This window comes from Mustelus asterias, chromosome 25 (assembly GCF_964213995.1).
Source record: "Mustelus asterias chromosome 25, sMusAst1.hap1.1, whole genome shotgun sequence".
NCBI lineage: Eukaryota > Metazoa > Chordata > Chondrichthyes > Carcharhiniformes > Triakidae > Mustelus > Mustelus asterias.
The window spans coordinates 17,185,480-17,207,519 of NC_135825.1; the positions used below are offsets into that span (position 1 = coordinate 17,185,480).

The window sequence follows — 22,040 nt, forward strand, 5'->3', positions numbered from 1 at the left end:
TGCTATGATAGAGTCATTGGGGGGGAATTTTCCCGTCCTGCCTACCATGGGAATTGTAGCAGGCGGGACATGGACCATGCAAAGGTCCATTGACCTCCAGTGGGATTTTCCGGTCTTGGGGGAGAATGCGGTCGGAAATTCCCACCCCTGTGTTTTACAGGACAGAATGAGACCCTTCAGCCCATTGTATCTGCACCAGCCCTTCTGAGAGTCTGAGATTACAGTTGTACCAAGGGCATTTGGTTTTCACAAATGATTGAGCCAGAGATGTGTGTTCTGTTTTGTTCTGTTAGGGATTCTATGAAGTTGGTTTAGCTCAGTTGGCTGGAAAGCTGGTTAGTGATGCAGAGCAATGCCAACAGCGTGGGTTCAATGCCCATACCAGCTGAGGTTATTCATGAAGGCTCCACCTCATCGACCTTAGTTAAATCACCACCAGTCAGCTCTCCCCTTCAAAGGATAAAGCAGTCTATTGTCATCTGGGACTATGGCAACTTTACCTTGGCTCATGTCGCAAGTACAAACTTATGACTTGCACAAAGGGAGAGAGAAAGAGGGCAAATATCATTTCAACCTGATATGGAACCCCATAACAAATATCACAAAGCACATAACCTGATTGACATCCAACCCGGAGCGCCAGTTTGGATCTGAGTCCAAGCTCACTATGTGGATGTGGTTGAGCACAAAGCACATCCATGATCCTACCTCATCCCATCAGAACTCAGTATGGTGAGGTGAAACCAATGTGCACTGTTTACTACACAGAAGCAGCCTCCTACCCCGTGGAAGCAGTCACTTACACAATTGAACCAGCCAGAGATACTGCATTCATCCATCAATCCAGATAACGTGAGTCATCTCCCAATTTCTATACTGCCCTGTAGCATCTGGGAACCACCGGTAGGAGTCAAACACCCAACTCCCTCCAGTGAAGAAGAGCCCCCCTTCTCGTAGACTCACAAAACTGCCACAGCGATTGCCCCTAAAAATAAAATGGAGAAGAGGGCCGAAGATAAGAGAAGAAAATTAAGGACTGCAACATACCAGCTTTTTGCAATATAAAAATGAGAATCAGAGACTTGGAGGGAGATACAGTGTAATGGATTAATTCTGTTTGATTTGTTAATCAGATACTATGTACATCATCACAGGAAGCGATGCAACATCACATGGCTTGTTCTCTCTTGTATAGCCCTGTGGAAATGTAGCCAGCGCAGAAAGATGTATTCCAATGAAGCTTCTGTTTTATATACCTCTGCAGGTACATTATCAATTTTACATTCATTGAACAATACCAAGAATACTACCTCGGAGTGCAGCGGAAGCTGGGACATTGAGTAAATTCAAGAGATAGACAGATTTTTAATTAGTAGTGGGTTGAACAGTCATGGAGAACAGGCAGCAAGGTGGAGTTGAGACAGACAAGATGAGCCATGATCGTATTGAATGGCGGAGCAGGCTCAAGGGGCTGAATTGCCTACTCCTGCTCCTAGTTCTTACGTTTTTGTGTTATACTGACCAGGACTTCCTGGCCTTTATGCTAGGTTCTACAATTGATAGCATAGTTACCAGGAGAGTAATTGGGGGAGTGGATTTGATTTTCCCTATATGGTCATAAAATGCGATAGGGTGATCCAAAGTTTTCCAACATTCTTGCAAAAAAGGTGGGTAATATATTATAATTCAGGTCAGAAACTCCAAAATGTTTTATGAAGTCCGTCTGGATCATAAGTTTTGCACTTTGAATTTGGCTGGGTAAGCATGAGACGTTTCACTTCAGGTATGATTCAAATGACCCACTAGGGAGCTTTCATCAAACAAAGTTTATTTAAGAATACAGTTAACATATAAGAATAACTTTTACCAATTACAAGCAAGAAAGAAAACAACCATGATATTGTATAAAGCTTACTACTGTATGAAATATCTCAACCAAACAAACCTTCTTATTACGTATGCCTGCCACAGGTTTAACACAGAAAATAAGAATTCTCATGTGATGCTGGAACTTAGTCCTTTGGTTGGAGAATTGAAACTCTGACTTTCTAGTCTTGTAACCTCCAGCAAACCTTGGGGTAGTGATAATACCACTGCTGGCCTCTAGTTTTTCCCAGCAAACCACTTCAAGAGACAGATGCAATGCTTGCCTCTAGTTACTAGCTAGCAGACAGCCAACAGCCGAACTTTCACTCCAGGAAGGCAAGAAGACCTGCTTCTAGCTAGGTCGCAGAATTTAAAATACTAGGGAAAGGGACACAGAAACACAACTTTTCAGTCTGATGTCCAAACACCTTCTAACTAAAACATAGCAGCCAATAGCCCAATACTGGAAGTAAAACTAAAGAAAAACTGTCCTAAGGCACCTGATTGATCCATCATTCTTTCTCCAACAATTCAGGGTCATAAAAAACTCAGACACTGCATGAGGCCCAGAATAAAAATAAACAAAACCCCATTAAAATCATTTAATCAGCAATAAAAGGACAGCTGAGCAGGCAACCAGTGCCACAATGAAATAAAGCTTACAATCTGCAGAGAACATGATTTTTTAAAAAAAATTCTGAAAGGCACACGAGCATCACAAGTAATTGATACAATGCCAGTTTTTATTATTTGGGTACAGCAAGGTTTATGAAACAGTTTGCGACAAATAAACATGTCTCTCACTTGTATCCCATGATTGTGACTTTCCTTGACAATTTTATTGCACTGCAATAATCACTCATATAGTGCAAGTGAAATTTGGAATTTGCATTAGGAGATATACTGTAGATCACAGTGTATAAGTCAACATGGCAAATAAGATTACCCCCTTTTCAGACACAACATATTTGCATTAGTAATGAGCCTTGATTGTTTACACGACAAATAGATATTTTAGTTACTGGTACCTTATAACTGGATGTAAAGGATCAAGCAGGACTTGTGAAGATGGGCAAGAGTTTCACACATGCTTACACAGAGCAGTACCTGTGTGGTGAACACAAAGGGTGGCAAATAGCCCACTGCCATGCCAGCAGTTCACATTTACACTTGGCATATAAGTCAACCCCCACATTTTGCAGAGGTTTTACAAGGCTTTAAAGGTTAGGACTTACACATTGAGATCTATGGTAAACTGTAGGAAAATGGAAGTCTTACTGGACGTTGGATGTATTCAATTGTTGAACTAAACAGTGTCTCAGTGAATATTGTAAATCAATCGCCTAAAGGATTCATAGAAGAATTTTCCAGATTTTACTTGAGCTATAGAATCATAGAATCCCTGCAGTGCAGAAGGAGGCCATTCGGCCCATCAAGCCCACACCGACAACAGTCCCAACCAGGCCCCATCCCCGCAACCCCACGTATTTACCCTGTTAATCCCCCGACACTAAGGGGCAATTTATCATGGCCAATCCACCGAACCCACAAACCTTTGGACTGTGGGAGGAAACCGGAGAACCCGGAGGAAACCCAGACAGACACGGGGAGAATGTGCAAACTCCACACAGACAGTGACCCGAGGCCAGAATTGAACCCATGCCCCTGGCACTGTGAGGCAGCAACGCTAACCACTGTACCACCATGCCGTCCCAACTTTTTCACCTGCTTTGAGGTGAATATCAGAATTTTATTATGAAAGAAAATAAAGAAAGACTTGCAATTATGTGATGTTTTTTACAACTGCTGGATATCTCAAAGCACTTTACAGCGAATTATGTACTTTTGAAGTGTCCTCACTAATACAGCAATCAATTTTCATGCTCCGACAAACAATGTGATAATGGCTTAATAATATGCATTTAAAATCTAAAAATATTTTATGGGATGTGGGCATCACCAGCTAGACCAGCATTTATTGCCCATCCCTAGTTTAGAATCACAGAATCACAGTGCAGAAGAGGCCCTACAGCCCATCGAGTCTGCACCGATGCATGAAATGTCTTGACCTGCCCACCTAATCCCACTTGCCAGCACTTGGTCCATAGTCTTGAATGTTATGGCATGCCAAGTACTCATCAAGTACCTTTTAAAGGATGTGAGGCATCCTGCCTTCAACACCCTCCCAGGCAGTGCATTCCAGACCGTCACCACCATCTGAGTAAAAAAGTTTTTCCTCAAATCCCCCCAAACCCCCCACCCCTCACTTTTAACTTGTGTCCCCTCGTAACTGACCCTTCAACTAAGGGGAACAGCTGCTCTCTATCCACTCTGTCCATGCCCCTCATAATCTTGAACACCTCAATCAGATCGCCCCTCAGTTTTCTCTGCTCCAACGAAAACAACCCAAGCTTTTTCAATCTCTCTTCATAACTTAAATGCTCCATCCCAGCATCCTGGTAAATCTCCTCTGCACCCTCTCCAGTACATTCTCTCGAGTTGCCCTTACGAAGGCAGTGATGAGCTGCTTTCTGGAACTAATATAGTCCCTATGCTATAGGTATATCCACAGTGCTGTTAGGGAGGAAGTTCCAGGATTTTTGACCCAGTGACAATGAAGGATGATGATCTATTTCCAAGTCAGGATGGGAGGTGACCTGGAGGGTAACCTTCAGGTGGTGGTGTTCCCAGGTATCAGCTGCTCTTGTACCGCTAGATGGAAGTGGTCATGAATTTGGAAGGCACTGCCTAAGGAACCTTGGTGAGTTCCTGCAGTGCATCTTGTAGATGGTACACACCGCTGCTGCTGTTCATCAGTGCTGGAGGGAGTGAATGTTCATGGAAGGTGTAGCAATCAAGCGGGCTAGTTTGTCCTGGATGATGTCAAGCTTCTTGATGTTGTTGGAGTTCCATCCATCCAGGCAAGTGGAGAGTATTCCATTACACACCTGACTTGCATCTTGTAGATGGTGGACAGGCTTTGGGGGGTTAGGAGGTGAGTTACTCACTGCAGAATTCCTAGCCTTTGTCCTACTCTGGTCGCCACAATATTCATATGGCTAGTCCAGTTCAGTTTCTGGTCAGTGTAAACCCCCCAGTTGGGGGATTCAGCGATGGTTAATCTATTGAATGTCAAGATGTTTTGGATAGTCATTGCCTGGCAATTATGTGGCACGAATGTTACTTGTTGATTGAGGGATAAATATTGGTCAGCACATAGGGATATCTCCTTGCTTTTCTTTGAAATAGTGCCAACCGATCTTTTATATCCACCTGTGAGAGCCTTGGTTTAACAGTTAACCCAAAGGAAAGCACCTCCAGCAGTCCAACAATCAGAGGGGTTGCAATATATTGTATATATTTAAGGGATTGTGGCATGTCATCATTAGAAGGTAGGTGTGTCATGTGATCCATCCTCAAATTCACTGTGGTCTGTGAGCAACACACACACACACACACACACACCTCTGCTGCTGATGTTTTGAATATTTCTACCTTTGTTAAATGTTCCTATGTCCCTAGTCTAAATGAACCCAGAGCTGCACACTGGCACAGTGGTTAGCACTGCTGCCTCACAGTGCTGGGGACCCAGGATCAATTTCAGTCTCGGGTAACTGTCTGTTTGCATGTTCTCCCCGTGTCTGCGTCGATTTCCTCCGGGCGCTCTGATTTCCTTCCTCAGTCCAAAGATGCGTGGGTTAGGTTGATTGGCCATGCTAAATTGGCCCTTAATGTCAGTGGGACGAGCAAGGTAAATGTATTGGGTTATGGGGATGGGGCCCGAGTGCGATTGTAGTTGGAGCGGACTTGATGGGCCAAATGGCCTCCTTCTGCTTTGTAGGGATGTAATTTTTTATGAGTGATTGTGCATTTATATCTTTATGAAAACACAACATGGTATTCAGCGATGGTCAAACAGAGTGGCAGCAAGATTAAATACAGGTACGACCAGTCAACGCTCTTAGATTTTGCTGTTTGGCATGAGATGACCCTGAACGCTTTGGTCAGACCGAAATGAAGCTGCAATGTCAGTGTTGAAATCACAGCGTGGTGACGGCACAGAAAAGCTTTGAATGCACAGAGCAGACAGAGATGGTGCTCAAATAAAAAGCTGGTAAGCCCTTTTAGTGCGATTGCATCATATAGCCGGTTAGTTCAGTGAGTGGAACAGAGCACCGATGGTCTGGGACCGGGTGAGCATAGTCAGGAAAGGCAACTGACCAAGGGTGTGGGCTGGATTTAAATTATCAGAATGTCCACAAAAGTCGTCAGTTTGAATTAGAATGTAGCTGACCTACTGTCTGAGTACCATATCTTTAAACAGTGTGCAAAGCATTGGTTTCCTGATTCAGGTGTGTCTGAACCAGATAAGCAAGCCATAAAAATTTTCCCAGCAATTGGGAATGGAGGTTTAATTGGGAATGTCAGACTGGACATGTCCAGATCTGCTACTGATGCCTTCAAGCTTTTTATCCATGTATATATATATGCTCTCATGCGCCTCGTTTAAATAAATGGACCCACAAAATGTTTACCCAATCATTATGAAAACACAATAGGAGTAGCTGCCTTGTTCGTTTTGTACAAGTCCTGAAGTGGAATCCAGAATCTGACAATTTGGAAGCCAATGTGTTACCAATTGAGCTACCATTGACACATTACTCCAATCTATTTTAAAATGTATGCTTGTTTCACTTATTACATTTGGAGATAATTGGTAAATTACATGGCTCTGGATGTATGGGGAATGTCTCTATCTTGACTGTGAGGAATAGGCTGGGATGGGTTCATAGAATTTTTCCTGTTCCCTCACTTTCACTTGCTCTTGTGTTTATGATGTGCCTGTTTTCTCACAGAAAGCAATTCCTGGAACATGATTGTAATTCTTTGTATTTAATAAAACTCTCAATTTCAAAACTAGTGGAAATATTTTTAAAAAATCAATGTTTTGCAACTATTTATTGACTATTTTCTTGAAATTAATCTATCCGAGTCCATTAGTGCTTTAGATTTGTAATTACTGAACCGCCAGTGCAGCAAGAACAACTGATGAGACGGTCACATCAACAATAACAACTTGTATTTGTATAGCATCTGTAGCATGGACAAATGGCCCAAGGTGCTTTTCAAAAGCATTAGCAAATAATGTTTGACACTGAGTCACATTAAGAGGTAACATGGCATGTGACCAGATTGATTCCGGGGATGAAAGGGTTGACGTATGAGGAGAGATTAAACAGTTTGGGCTTATACTCACTGGAGTTTAGAAGGATGAGAGGAGATCTGATCAAGGTGTATGAAATTTTAAAAGGGATTGATGAAGTAAATGTAGACAAAATGTTTCCCCTTATGGGACAATCTAGAACAAGAGGCCACAAGTATACGTTGCAAGGTGGTAGATTTAAAACTGAGATGAGGAGGAACTACTTCTCGCAGAGGGTGAATTTGTGGAACTCGTTGCCCTATAGCATGGTGGAGTCTGAATCGTTGAATAGTTTCAAGAAGGAGATAGATATATTTCTAATAAAAAAGAGATAAAGGGAAATGGGGGACAGGTGGGGATGTGGATATGAGACCAGGGAGAGATCAGTCATGATCTAATTGAATGGCAAAGCAGGCTCGAAGGGTTGAATTTGCCTACTTCTGCTCCTAATTCCTATGCTCCTATGTGACAAGAAATTTGTTCAAAAGAGATAGATTTTAAGTTGCATCTTACAGGAGGGGAGTGAATTAGAGCAGCAGCGAGGTTTGGGGAAGGAGCTCCAGAGATTAGGACATAGGTAGATGAAGGCATGGCCGCCAGTGGTGGAGCAATGAAAATGGGGATTCACAAGAGATCAGAACTGGAGGGATCCCAAGATCCCAGAGAACAGTCGAGCTGATGGAGGTTGTAAAGAATTGCTGGTAGTGTGATGCTATGAAGTCAGTCACCTGAATCTCCCCAGGTGTGAAGCACATGGGTGTTGGCTACCAACATGTTCTTTGAAGGGTAGTTCGTAGCTGAGAAAGGGAAGACTACAAGGGAGGGCATGAAACCATATTATTTAAATTAATTGTCTCAAAGTAAGTCCATGTTTTGTCTGGCATTGTGTAAATGGGGAGTATTAAGAATTGGAAGTGTTGTTGTAAGTTAGACCTTAGACTAGAGCGAGCAGCAACAACTTACACAGATGCTAAGATCCTGATGTTTTCTTCTTTTCAGTCACCATGAGTGGAGCTGTTCAGGTCTTCATATCGTGTCTGGTGGCATTCATGCTCTGCCAGGCAAAGCCCTTCAAGCAGTCTAGTTTCTTTGACTTTGTGGGCGAGGAAGCAGGATCTGCAGCTGGACCAACCCCTGAGATTCCTGTCGTCCACCGATACAAATGCCCACCCAGGTGTCGCTGTCACATGAGCGTGGTGCAGTGCTCAAATTTAGGTAAGGAAGGCTCAAACTATTAATAATGCAGGAAAGCACAATTGAAATTGCCCATGTTTGTCATTAGGATTGGTTCCCTTCCAAAATAAAAGTAGTTCATTCAGAAATGTTTATTTATTAGTACCACGAGTAGGCTTATGTCAACACTACAATGAAGTTACTGTAAAAATCTCCCAGTCTCCACACTCCGGTGCCTATCTGGGTACACTGAGGGAGAATTTAGCATGGTCAATGCACCTAACCAGCATGTCATTCGGACTATGGGAGGAAATCACAGCACCCGGAGGAAACACACGCAGCCAGGGGGAGAACGTGTAGACTCCGCACAGTGACCCAAGCTGGGAATTGAACCCAGGTCCCTAGTGTTGTAAGGCAGCAGTGCTAAACACTGTGACACTATGCTGCCCATAAACAATTTCCTGCTTTGAGTACACGAGGACATTTTGAAGCAAAAAATTCTTTCTTTAGACATTGCTGTGTCTGAAGGGTCTTTCAGCTCCATATAAATCCTGAATTTCTTTCTTTTGTCCATGATTTTCTTTTCCTCTCCCAAATGCAACGTCTCATGTTTGGTTACATTGTAATGTACTTCAGCATCTTGTTCAAGCAACCCTTCTCTTTCTGAGTCTAGGCAGTGGGCAAAACTCAATGGCCATTACAGCTTGGTGTTTACCTACTATTGGCACATGCGAACACACATATGAATACCTTTGTTATAGACACACAGAAAGAGTTGAACTGGCTCCCCTGTATTCAACCTCCTTAGTTTAGTCTCTTTTTCATGAGGATATGCCTTTTACAAATCAGAATATATTTAGCGATTCATACAGTGAGCAATAAGGAGTCAATCAAACAAGGTTTTCTTGAGTTAAACAAAGAGCAAATTTATTACCCGAGAAAAAAAAATTAAGAATGTGATCTCACGCACAAGCAGGTATCAGAAATAAGAAAGGTTAGAGTTCAATAAAAATAGGTTAAAAGAATATAAGTTCAAGTGTCCTCTGCTTGTCCTAGAGATGTAGATTGTTAAACGTTGTGGCCAATTTGGATTAGTTGGTGTTGTGAACGCGGTCAGATGCAAAACATATTACAATTATTACAAGATCTCAGTTTACTGATAGGTTTCTAGTAAAGTTGATGTCAGAATTAGTTAATACACTTGTTTCAAAAGAGAGAGTGGGAGAGGAGTGCAACTTTTCAGCCTGTTTCCTCTGTTGGAAACATTTTTGACATTCCCTGCGTTTCACTTGTCACAATATTCAGCTCTCGGCATTTTGTTAGACCAGATCAGAAACTCCAAGATACATTATGAAGTTAGCCTAGACCCCAACTGGTTCTGATTTTGGTGTTAGTGTGGGAATATTAGGGTGGCACAGTGGTTAGCACTGCTGCCTCACTGCACAAGGGACCTGTGTTCGATTCCGGCCTCGGGTGACTGTGTGGATCTTGCACATTCTCTCTCTGTCTGCGTGGGTTTCCTCCGGGTGCTCCGATTTCCTCCCACAGTCCGAAGGTGTGTGGGTTATGTTGATTGGCCATGCTAAATTGCCCTAAGTCAGAGGATTATCAGGGTAAATACAAGGGATTTCGGGGATAGGGCCTGGGTGGGATTTTTGTCAGTTCAGACTCAATGAGCCAAATGGCCTCTTTCTGCATTGTAGGGATTCTTAAGATTCTGTAAGGTCTGTGTGGAGTTTGCATGTTCTCCCTGTGTCTGTGTGGGTTTCCTCCGGGTGCTCCGGTTTCCTCCCACAGCCCAAAGATGTGCAGGTTGCTGGATTGGCCATGCAAAATTGCCCCTTAATGTTCCAAGATGTGTAGGTTAGGGTGATTAGTGGGCAAATGCATGGGGTAATGGGGATAGGTTGGGGGGGCCCTGTGTAAGATGCTCTGTCGGAAAGTTAGTGTGGACCCGATGGAGCAAATGGCCACCTTCTGCACTGTAGGGATTCTGCGATTAAGGTGTTTCACTCCAGGTGTGATTCTATTGACCAACTAGGAAGCTTTTTTAAAAACAAACTTTATTTAACAACAGTTTAACTATAACAAAATGAATCAGCAAAACTTTTACCAATTGAAACACTTAAATATTATAGGCTATAATTCTTAACTGCTAGCTATCTTTATTAGTGGCACAGTGGATTTGCCATGGTAAATGTTCCCTAAATGTACCCGAACAGGTGCCGGAGTGTAGCGACGTGGGAATTTTCAAAGTAACTTCATTGCAGTGTTAATGTAAGCGTACTTATGACTAATAAATAAATACTTCCAATTTAAGCAATATCCCCACAGACGTAAACTCCTCTTCAAAATCAGTTTGCTAAGCACACAGGCTTACATGAGTTACCAGTACTCCAGCTTTTTAACCCCTCTGGACAGAGGTACAAAGAGACACTTGTCTTCTGGCTCTCAGACGGCAGCCTCCAGAGGAAAACCTGTCTTCACATAGCAGAACTCCAGTGAGAGAGGGAGAAAACACCTCTTGCCTTTTGCAGACATCTGGGAAGAGAAGCCTGTTTTCTAGCAGGTCACAAACTTCAATTTCCAGAGAGAGAAAGAAAGAGCTACTGCCCTGTATAATTTCAAACAGCAACTGCCTGCTTGTCTCTCTGTAAGCCTACCTCCACCCATTCATATGAAGTTCTTCTTGTCAATCAACCTAATTAAACCCTACTCTAAAACCCTAGGGGACAACCACAAGTAACAACTAACAATAACAAAACTGCATTAACTCAGATTTAAAAAGATATCCCAAAATTAGGAGAAATTATCCTTATGCATGCTCAGCAGGTGGGCTGTCTGTTGTAGACTAATTGGTATCATTTAAACAGAGTTGAACCTTAACACCTCCTTCACAAGAGACGTGACACAAATACATTTCTTAAAGGAACAGTATCGTCACAATTTTAATGTCTCTTTCTGAGACAGTGAGCAGCATGGATGGGTCTCTGGATTTGTTAGTTTTCACCTGCACCTTGGAAGGTGGCCTTGCATTTCTAAGCAGTTTGTTCCGTTTCATTTCAAGTTGCAAAAATTCCAGTTAGTTGGAAGTTGAAAATCACATTTTCAAAAGTAAAGGGGCATAATCTTGCAACGGGCGGCAATAATCCCGGCTCATTATTGCCCCCAAGGCAAATTTAAATATGCCCCTTTCTTGGCACCCTAGGCTCAGAAAAACCACCTCAGCACAGGCGAGGAACCTTCACATGGCTCTGTTACACGCCAGCCAGCATATTTTCACCCCTCAGCCTTTTGAGCAAATATCAGTTTCATTCTTTTATATACAAAAGTACCCATATCTTATAAATAACAATCTGAGTGCCACTGAGTGATGCTTGTGGCTTGTGCACATGTGATTGTCAAAGGACCAGCCACATTCTCACTATTTCCACCATCATTGACAAACATGCAGTGCTCTGAATGCTGTGAATTTCACATGGCATGTGTGTTACAGTGGATTCACATTCACCCATGGTCCCTTAATCTTCAAGAATCTTTGGTGGAGCTGACAAGAAGCAGGGATGGGAATGAATGTGTCATTTTCACATTGGTCAACTGTTGCTTGCGGAGTGCCACAAGGATCAGAGATGGGACCTCAACTATTTCCAATGCACGTCAATGATTTGGATGAAGAGACCGAATTTAGGGTTGATAAATTTGCTGATGACACAAGAGAGGTAGGGAAGGAAGTTATGAAAGGTATATAAAGAGCCTACAGAGAGATTTAGATGAACAGAAGGTGAGCAAATGGATAGAAACCGCGTTTGGGCAATAAGGGAGGCAATAGCCTAGTGGTATTATCGCTAGATTGTTCATTCAAAAACTCTAATGCTCTGGGGATTCAGGTTCGAATCCCACCAAAGCAGATGGTGGAATTTGAATTCAATAAAAAACATCTAGAATTAAGATTCTACAGATGACCATGAAACCATTATCGTTTGTCGAAAAAACCCATCTGGTTCACTAATGTCCTTTAGGGAAGGAAATCTGTTGTCCTCACCTGATATCGCCTACATGTGACTCCAGAGCCACAGCAACGCGGTTGACTCAAAATTGCCCTCAAGCAACTAGGGATGGGCAATAAATGCTGAACAGCCAATGATGCACATGTCCCATGAATGAATAGAAAAAAAAGTAGTGGGTCTAAATAAGGATTAGGAATTGGCACAGGCTTGGTGGGCCAAAGGGCTTGTTCCTGTGCTGTATTTTTCTTTGCTCTAGGTAAGTTAAGTGAATGAGCAGAAATTGAGCAGAGGGCGTATAATGTGGAAGATGTGAACTTGTCTACTTTGGTAGGAAAATTAGAAGAGCAGTGTATTATTCGAATGAGGAGGGACTGCAAAACGTTACAGTATGGAAGGGTATGAGTATTTTCGTCTGTGAATCGCAAAAAGTTGATGTGCACGTGCAGCAAACAATTAGGAAGGCAAATGGAATGTTGCAGTTCATCGCAAGAGGAATTAAGGATAAAAGTAGAGAAGGTTTGCTGTAGTTGTACGTGACACCCGTGAGATCACATCTAAGGTACTGTGTGCAGTCTTGGTCTCCGTACTGAAGGAATGATATAATTACTTAAGAAGCAGTTCAAAGAAGGTTCACTTGACTGATTCCTGTGATGAAGAGGTTATCATATGTGGAAAGTTTTCGCAGGGTGGGCCGATTCTCATGGGAGTCAAGAAGCATCACAGAATTACAGAATTGTTACGGCGCAGAGGAGGCTATTCAGCCCATCGTGTCTGCACTTACTCTCTGAACAAGCATTGTAGCAGTGTCATTCTCCTGCCTTTCACACTGTTTCCATTCAAGTAATCATCTAATGCCCCCATGAATGCCCCAATTGAACCTGATGCTACCAGGCAGTGCATTGCAGACCTGAACCACTCGCTGTGTAAAATAGATTTTTCTCACATCACCTTTGCTTCTTTTGCAAATCACTTTAAACCTGAGATCTGATCTTATTGAAACATAGATGATCCTGTGGGGACCTGAGTGGGTGGATGTTGAGAGAATGTTTGCCCTTGTGGGGGAATCTAGAACCAGGGGGCACAGTTTAAAACTTAGGGGTCGTCAGTCTGTGGGATTCTCTTATCCAGCGAGCAGTGGAGGCTGGATTATTGAATATGTTCAAAGCTGAGTGAGATAGATTTTGGATCAGCAAGGGAATCAAAGGTTATGGGGGGATTAGACAAGAAAGTGAAGTTGAGGCCACAATCAGATCAGCCATGACCTTAGAGGGGGCGAATGGCTTATTCCCGCTCCTAATTCTTGTGTTCTTAAACTGAGCTCCAACAGAGTATGTTACATTAAACTTTCACAGACACACTCTTCATCCATCAGGGTTATTATTTTTCATTCATTAACGGGTTTGGGCATCTCTGGCTGGGCCAGAGATCTGGGCCAGCATTTATTGCCCATTCCTGATTGCCCTTGAACTGAACGCTTGCTTGGCCATATTCGTCAACCACATTGCTGTGGCTCTGGATTCACATGTAGGCCAGCCAGACCAGGTAAGGATGGCAGATTTCCTTCCCTAAAGGGTTTTAGTGAATACAATGTTTTTTTTGCAACAATCAACAATGGTTTCACAGACATCATCAGACTTTTTAATTTTAGTTTTTTTTATTGACATCAAATTTCACCATCTGCTGTAGTGGGATTCGAACCTGGATCCCAGAGCATAATCCTGGGTCTGGATTACTAGTCCAGTGACAATACCACTACACCATAGCCTTCCAATGGACGGCAGGGTGGTTAGCACCGCTTACTCACAGAGTCAGGGAACCGAGTTCAATTCTGGCCTTGGATGACTGTCTGTGTGGAGTTTGCATATTCTACCCATGTATGCGTGGGTTTCCTCTGGGTGCTCCAGTTTCCTCCCACAGTCCAAAGATGTGCACATTAGGTTGATTGGCCATGGTAAATTGCCCCTTAGTGTCAGGGGGATTAGCAGGGTAAATATGTGGGGTTACAGAGACAGGGCCTGGATGGGATTGTTGATGGTGTAGGCTTGGTGGGCTGAATGGCTTCCTTCTGCACTGTTGGAATTCAATTCTATTATTTAATCAATAGAGAGAGTATATGGGCTGGAATTTTACCGCCCCATCCACCACGGGAAATGGAGTGGGCGCGGGGTCCGAATGGAAAGGTCCGTTCACCTCGGGTGGGATTTTATGGTTTGGGATGAGCGAGGCTGGAAAATCCTGCCCATGGAGTCATTATTGAGATACTTGCTAAAATAGTAACCTTTACTCCTCAGACCTGTGGCTATCCAGTCAGTACACGCTGAACGTGTAATTAGGTCATTTACACTGAACAATTACTTTTATTTAAAAAGTTTATTTATTGTTGTCACAAGTAGGCTCACCTTAACACTGCAATGAAGTTCCTGTGAGAATCCACTAGTCGCCATACTCCAGCATCTGTTCGGGTGCACTGAGGGAGAATTTTGCATGGCCAATGCACCTGATCAGCACATCTTCGGACTGTGTCCCCTGGTTCCCCTGGACTGTGGAAGGTAACCAGAGCACCCGGAGGAAACCCACGCAGACACGGGGAGAACATGCAGACTCTGCACAGACAGTGACCCAAGCTGGGAATTGAACCCAGATCTCAGGCACTTTGAGGCAGCAGTGCTAACCACTGTGCCACCATGCCATTTATATCACACTTTTCACATAATTAAACATCCCAAACCATTTCACAAGAGCATTACAAAGCAAAACAGGACACTGAGTCACATAGGAGATGTTAGGTCAGATGACCAAAAGCTTGGCCAAAGAGGTCAGCTTTAAAGAATGCCTTAAAGGAGGAACGTTATTTTGAGTAGGGTATTCCTAATCTTAGACAATGGGCACCAAATGTTGAGCGATTAAAAATGGAGCAGTCAGAATCTAGTAACGTCTCTGTGTCAGACTAAATTTGGCACTGAGGGGCTGATTGCATTCAACGACCTGCAGTGAAGATTGAAACCTTGAAACGATGGTGTATGGCATTTGCGTAATCGAACAAAGAGAAAAGAACAGCACAGCACAGGAATAGGCCCTTCGGCCCACCAGGTCTGAGTCGATCACGTTGTCCTACCTAGACCAACCGCCTTCATCCCTCTACACCCCGCCTGTTCATGCCTATCCAGATAAGTCTTAAATGTCGCTAATGTATCTGCCTCAACCACCTCACTTGGCAGTGCATTCAAGGCCCCTACCACCATCTGAATCATAGAATCATAGAATCCCTACAGTGCAGAAGGAGACCATTCGGCTCATCAAGTTTGCACTGACCTCAATCCCACAAAGGCCCTTACCTGTGATCCCACATATTTACCTGCTAATCCTCTGACACTAAGGGACAATTTAGCATGGCCAATCAACCTAACCCGCACATCTTTGGAGTGTGGGAGGAAACCATAGCACCCGGAGAAAACCTGCACAAAGGGGAGAATGTACAAACTCCACACAGACAGTGACCCAAGCCAGGAATCTGTGTAAAAGACTTCCCCTGCACATCTTTACTGAACCTTTTCCCCCTTACTTTGAATTTGTTCCCCCTTGTGATTGTCATTCCTGCCCTGGGAAAAAGCTTCCAACTGTTCGCCATATCTATCCCCCTCATAATTTTATAAACTTCTAACAGGTTGCTTCTCAGCCTCCATCTCTCCAGAGAGAACAATCCCTATTTATTCAATCTCTCCTCATTGCTAATACCCACCATATCAGGCAACATCCTAGTAAAACATTTCTGTACTCCCTCTAAAGCGACCATGTCCTTCTGGTAGAGTGGCGACTAGAATTGGACACAGTATTCCAAATGTGGCCTAACCAACATTTTATATTAGTAAATGTGATTACACTTTCACAGGGTCCTCCCTCCAGTTAATCAGGAACGGCTTTTTAGCAATGGCAAACCCTGAGGACTTTATAGTTGGAAAAAAAATGAACAAAGTGAGAAACGTTGTAACAGGAATCGTTACAACATCTGATCGGAAAGGAACTTAACAGAAGCTGTCCTGAGCAATTTCCTTTTTTAAACCAGAAAGAAGTCACGATGTTCAGTGGGGAAAATTACTGTTCTGATGATCGCATCAACCTCATTCTGTTTTGAAGAAAAGAAGGAAAGTGACTAATGGTGGGAGAATGCGTAACTTCAAAAATATGCAGCTTAACGCTGCTTAAAATCCGGTTCTGCCAGACATCCGGATTAGTTAAAAGAGTAGACATGATTCAAATTAGACTGTATTACTTGACCCCGCTTTCTCCTGCGACCGTGACCTTGCATGACCCTGGTGAAAATTTGTAAAGCCACTTTGTATAGAGCTAGGTGAACAAACAGATAAGATTGTAAAAGAGTTATTTTGCTGTCTATTTCATTAAACATCACAGCTTGCAGCTGAGGCAATCATCTTTATGGACTTGAAGATTAAAGTTTCAAACCTCAGTTGAAATTCGATACTAAGTTAATGTTCATCTCCCTCTTTTTTGCAGCAAAGTAATAGAAGGTTGTGTTCATGTCTCATCAACATTTTCCTCATGTTTCTCTCTTTCCCTGTGTAATTCTGTCACCAGCCAGGAGGGTGGGGCTGTCTAGACTGTAAACCTCGATATGAGCATAGTCAACTCTGAGTGAAAGATATTGCTGTTTGCGGAACAAACAAGAGTTGTTTTTTTCCAAGGATTTTAATTTTGAAAAGTTTAACTGCTTTCTCCCCTCCTTGCTGAGTCAACCAAAAGTCACATTTACAAAATCATAGAATCATGGAATCCCTACAGTACAGAAGGAGGCCATTCGGCCCATCAAGTCTGCACCGACTCTGACAGGGTACCTTACTCAAGCTCTTTCCTCTGCTCTATTCACATAACCCCACACATTTACCATGGCTAATCCATCTAAACTACATATCTTGGGACACAAAAGGGCAATTTGTTTTACCATTTACCAATGGTAGAAAAGGGCTTTTTTTTTACCATTTACCAATCCACCTAAACTGCCTATCTTTGGATTGTGGAAAGAAACCGGAGCACCCGGAGGAAACCCATGCAAACACGGGGAGAACGTGCAAACTCCACAGGCCGAATTGAACCCGGGTACCTGGCGCTGTGAGGCAGCAGTGCCAACCACTGTGCTACCCAAAACAAATTGTTACAAAAGCCAGACTTAGTTCGTCAGTGAGTGGGAGGTCACAGACTCCAATTCCTGACAGGCCTCGGGAATTTCCGTGCAAGCGCGGATGGCGAGTGGGTCGCCCGTGCGCAATACAGCATCTGAACTTCTTCGAGCCGAGAATTGGGGTCCAGTGCGCTGGCACAAAACGAAAATGCCGCAAATCTGCATGTTGTGTATGCATAAACTTCATTGCGGTGTTAATGTAAGCCGATTTGTGACACTAATAAATAAACTTTAAAAACTTTCCTCAAATACTGTTTCTCAAACAAAATCAAGGGTAAACATCAGGTAGTATTAGATTGCTGTATTATTCCAAAATGATTTAGGAATTATGTTGTCAGGTAAATGCATCCATGTCCAACCACCAGACCAGATCACTCATACTGCACTCCTGCCAGGGTGCCAAATCCATTGCATCATTTCACCACACACATGGAGAGATGGAGAAGATCTTTACTCTGGAAATGCCACAGGAACATGTATGTCCTTATAATGATGATCACAAAAACGATTCCAGTTTTTGAGGAAAAAAGCACTCTTCGGTAGCTGATGACAATCTTACAGGACAAATGTGTGGAGCAAATATTTCAATTGTTCTCAGTGGCCATGGTAATATTACTCAGCATTTTCAGACAAATACACAAGTGGAGACTGAATGTAGTAAGTGTGCAACTCCTTCCCGGTTGCGCCTGCCCGGAGACCGAAAATCTCTGTCCGAGGATCTTTTAATGGCCTCTTAAATTGTCTGTCCTGCCCTTGACGGTTCCTGTATCAGAGATCTTTGGTAACAGCAATCTTAGGCACTCTGACTCGACTTGGGGACAAACAGCACTAGACAGCATGCAAAATCAATATGAGACTTTTAATGACTTGTGCACAAAGAGAAACAAGCTCACAGCCTTCCCTGCAAGTGTTTCTGAAGTTACAAACAAACAGCTTGGCAATTATAGTCAATTACAGCAAATCAGAAACAAGCAATTTTTCTAATCTTTCATTCATATACATATTTGCCAATTAACTCCTGGCTTTTCGCCCTTTCTCATTCAATGAAGAACTGTCTTCATCCTTCATTTGCATAGCATATCCCCGTATCTTGCCTTTGGTATTTGTTATGGAAAACTCTGGTCTTGCTCACCCTCTGGTGAAGGCCGAAAAGCAGAATGTTATGGGGCCTACCCAGATGAAGATTAGCCTGTTTATGCTGAATAGTAGACACTGACTCCTTTTGAAGGTCTGTAAGCTGATAAACATTTTCCACTACTGTACAGAGAAAGCACGAAACTTCAATCTGAACATTTTAACTTCTGCACAATTTAACTTCCATACTATGAAACTTAAATCTGAACATTTTAACTTCCACACCTGTAGTGGGGGCGGGGGGGGGGGGGGTGGTGCAGGGAGAGAGATTGGGAAAATTTACCTGTTGCAAGGGTTTCAGATTTTTCTGTTAAGCAAAACACACTAAAGCTGATTCAATATCTGCAAAACAGGGACTGTTGGCTCACCATACTGGGTGCCATGGACACACCTAGAGATATCCTCTCAGTTGACTTTATCAAGTTTTCATCTGCACACGCTAAACCTGAGGCAGTAATTTCAGTGCATTAGCTCCATTATCGACAGAAGAACCACAGTGTGACTGTTTATTACACTTAGTGCTGGTGCTTCAGATAAGAATGACCCAAAGCAAGTCCTCCTTCTTGTGCGCTATTTTCTTCAGTGGGCTTGATCTTAATTTGAACATTGGTACAGCATTGTTCTCATTGATTGCTGTCCAACTGGGCAGCACAGTGGCACAATGGTTAGTACTGCTGCCTCACAGTGCCAGGGACCCAGGTTCAATTTCAGCCTTCGGCGACAGTCTGTGTGGAGTTTGCACATTCTCCCCGTGTCTGCATGGGTTTCCTCCTGATGCTCCGGTTTCATCCTACAGCCAAACGATGTGCAGGTTAGGTGGATTGGCTATGCTAAATTGTCTCTTAGTGTCCCAAGATGTGTACGTTAGGGGGATTAGCATGGTTTTGGAGATAGGGCTGGGAGTGAACCGGGGTAAGAGGCTCTATTGAAAAGTCAGTGCAGACTTGATGGGCCAAGTGGCCTCCTTCTGCACTGTGGGGATTCTATGATTTCTATGAACTGGCTTGAATATGAGGAATTCTCCCAGGTGTCCCTCATACAGCAGAAGGAAATATGGTCACCCTTGTGTTACTGTCGCCCATTACCTAGAATTTAAACGCAGATTAAATTCAGCCAGAAATTAATGCTCTCTTTAGATGCTATCTTCAGCCTTTTCTAACAGAAGCTTGCATGGTTCAGATATTGAGGCAAAGATTAAAACTGTTTAATTAGTTGAAAGGTCAGTCAGAAGGGGACATAGGTTCAAGAGGAGGGGCAGGAGGTTTAGGGGTGATGTGAGGAAAAACTTTTTTACCCAGAGGGTGATGACGGTCTGGAATGTGCTGCTTGGGAGGGTGGTAGAAGCGGGTTGCCTCACATCCCTTAAAAAGTATCTGAATGAACACTTCAGATAACATTCAGGGCTATGGGCCAAGTGCTGGCAGATGGGATTAGGTGAGAGTTCAGGTATTTCTAATGTGTCGGTGTGGACTCAATGGGCCGAAGGGCCTCTTCTGCGCTGTATGATTCTATAATTCTAAGATAATCTTTATCTCTGGCATAGGTCTCGCAAAAGTACCTGCATACATTTTACCAGAGACTACCTTGCTGGATCTTCAAAACAACAAGATCAGAGAGCTGAAGGAAAATGATTTCAAAAATCTCAAGAACCTTCAGGTGAGCAAGATGAAAATTCACATTGGTGAGAATGAGCCTGATATTGTCTGGGACAGTTACCACTACCCCCACGCCCCCCCCCCCCCCCCCCCCCGCCCCCCCGCCCTCCCCCACCCCACTCCTGACGGCTGGGTGAACTGAAATGAAAAGTTCAGCTGGCTGTGGTGTGGGCCCAAGGAAAACAGAGGGCAGAAAATCGCACACCACATGTGACAGATAAGCATGTGGGGCTCCTGAGCCACATTTAATGCAGAGATGACCACCATGGTACATTTTTTTAATTCATTCATGGGATTGGGTGTTGTTGGCTGGCCATCATTTATTGCCCATTCCTTGTTGCCCTTGGCTTGCTAGGCCATTTCAGAGGGTAGTTGAGAGCCAACCACATTGCTGTAGGTCTGGAGTCACATGTAGGCCAGACCAGGTAAGGGCGACAGACTTCCTTCCCTAAAGGACATTAGTGAATCAGATGGTTTTTTTTCCAACAATCGACAATGGTTTCATGGTCATCAGTAGATTCTTAATTCCAGGTTTATTTTTTAAGTTCAAATTCCACCATCTGCCATGGTGGGATTTGAACCTTGGTCCCCAGAACATCAGCTGAGTTTCTGGATTAATAGTCTAGTGATAATACCATAGGCTACTGCCTCCCCATTGTCTTCCAAGGTGGAAGGCTGACACTAAGTCCCACTCCTAAATAAACAGCTGTAAACAACCTTATGTTCATTCATAATGAGTCAGGTTTTGCTTGTGTTTAATTATATAAAACTTCCTTATTCTGTAGGCCATTGCAATTCTTGCTGGCAGCTAGCGGGTCTGGAGAGTGCCCCCCAATAATCTTTGCCATTTGACTGAAGCCGTTCAAGAAAATTCAATGCCTGTGTAGTGGTGGTGGTTGGAAGGATTTGTCCCGATATTTGTGGGATGTTTGTATGTGTGTGTGTGTGTGGGGGGGAAGTCCCGTTGCTTATGGGTGTTTCCTCCATGACTGTGCGGTGGCAGAGTTCATTTTTAGCGCAGATTGGGGTGCCCTTTTAAAGATGGCACCCCGATCTCTGTGAAGCCTGCCTTGCTGTCTCTATCAGGCCCCACACCGCCAGGGTGACGGTGCAAACCATACCCCCAGATTCGCTCTGCACTGAGTGCCGGAAAATCCGGAGCAAAACACAGCTGGAGAGTTACACGCCAGTTTTCAATCTGAAGTTGGCGGGATTTTCCAGCCGCCCACACCCCAAGATTGGCAAGTACCGCCCGAGGTGAACAGAGCTTTAAATGGCCAGCCAAATATTCTATCCCGCTCGCTATGATTGGTAACTGACCAAATTGACGATTGGATGATCCTTCATCAATTATTCACACAATTAAAATTGCCGATGACATGAAGTGGTATTTCTGATTACATATTTTTTAATTGGGCAATAATCTCCGTTTACAAAAAAAATAAAAACAGAGACTATTGGAAATGCTCAGCATAATTGGCAGCATCTGTGGAGAGAGAACTGGAGTTAATAGGGTTGGTTAAACAGCAGAGTTTGTATTAAAGGTCATCGACCCAAAGCTGATGCCACTTGACTTCCTGTGTGTTGACCGAGTGGTCACATGATAATGTGACGACGTGGCTACAAAAGTGGTCACATGTCGAGAGTATGGGAGTTATCCCCCAGGAGCACAGGCAGAGCAGAAGTGTTGAAGTAGCCGCTAAGTTAGTGAATAAACTATTCTTTGTTGAAAGGCTTCGCTGTCAGTGATTCTGGAACCCCGACATATTCACACTGAATAGTTCCAGCGTTTTCTGCTTTTATTTCAG

General features: G+C 43.4%; 1 protein-coding gene across 1 annotated transcript in view; it reads left to right on the plus strand.

The window, feature by feature from the left end:
• The window catches only part of LOC144479240 (decorin-like), a 68,882-nt gene that overhangs the window by 22,593 nt on the left and 24,249 nt on the right, over window positions 1-22,040 (plus strand). The window contains exons 2-3 of the mRNA XM_078197909.1: window positions 8,069-8,284; window positions 20,121-20,233. Of these exons, the coding sequence (XP_078054035.1) occupies window positions 8,074-8,284; window positions 20,121-20,233 (324 nt within the window). The 5' untranslated portion in view covers window positions 8,069-8,073. The remainder of the gene's footprint in view (window positions 1-8,068; window positions 8,285-20,120; window positions 20,234-22,040) is intronic.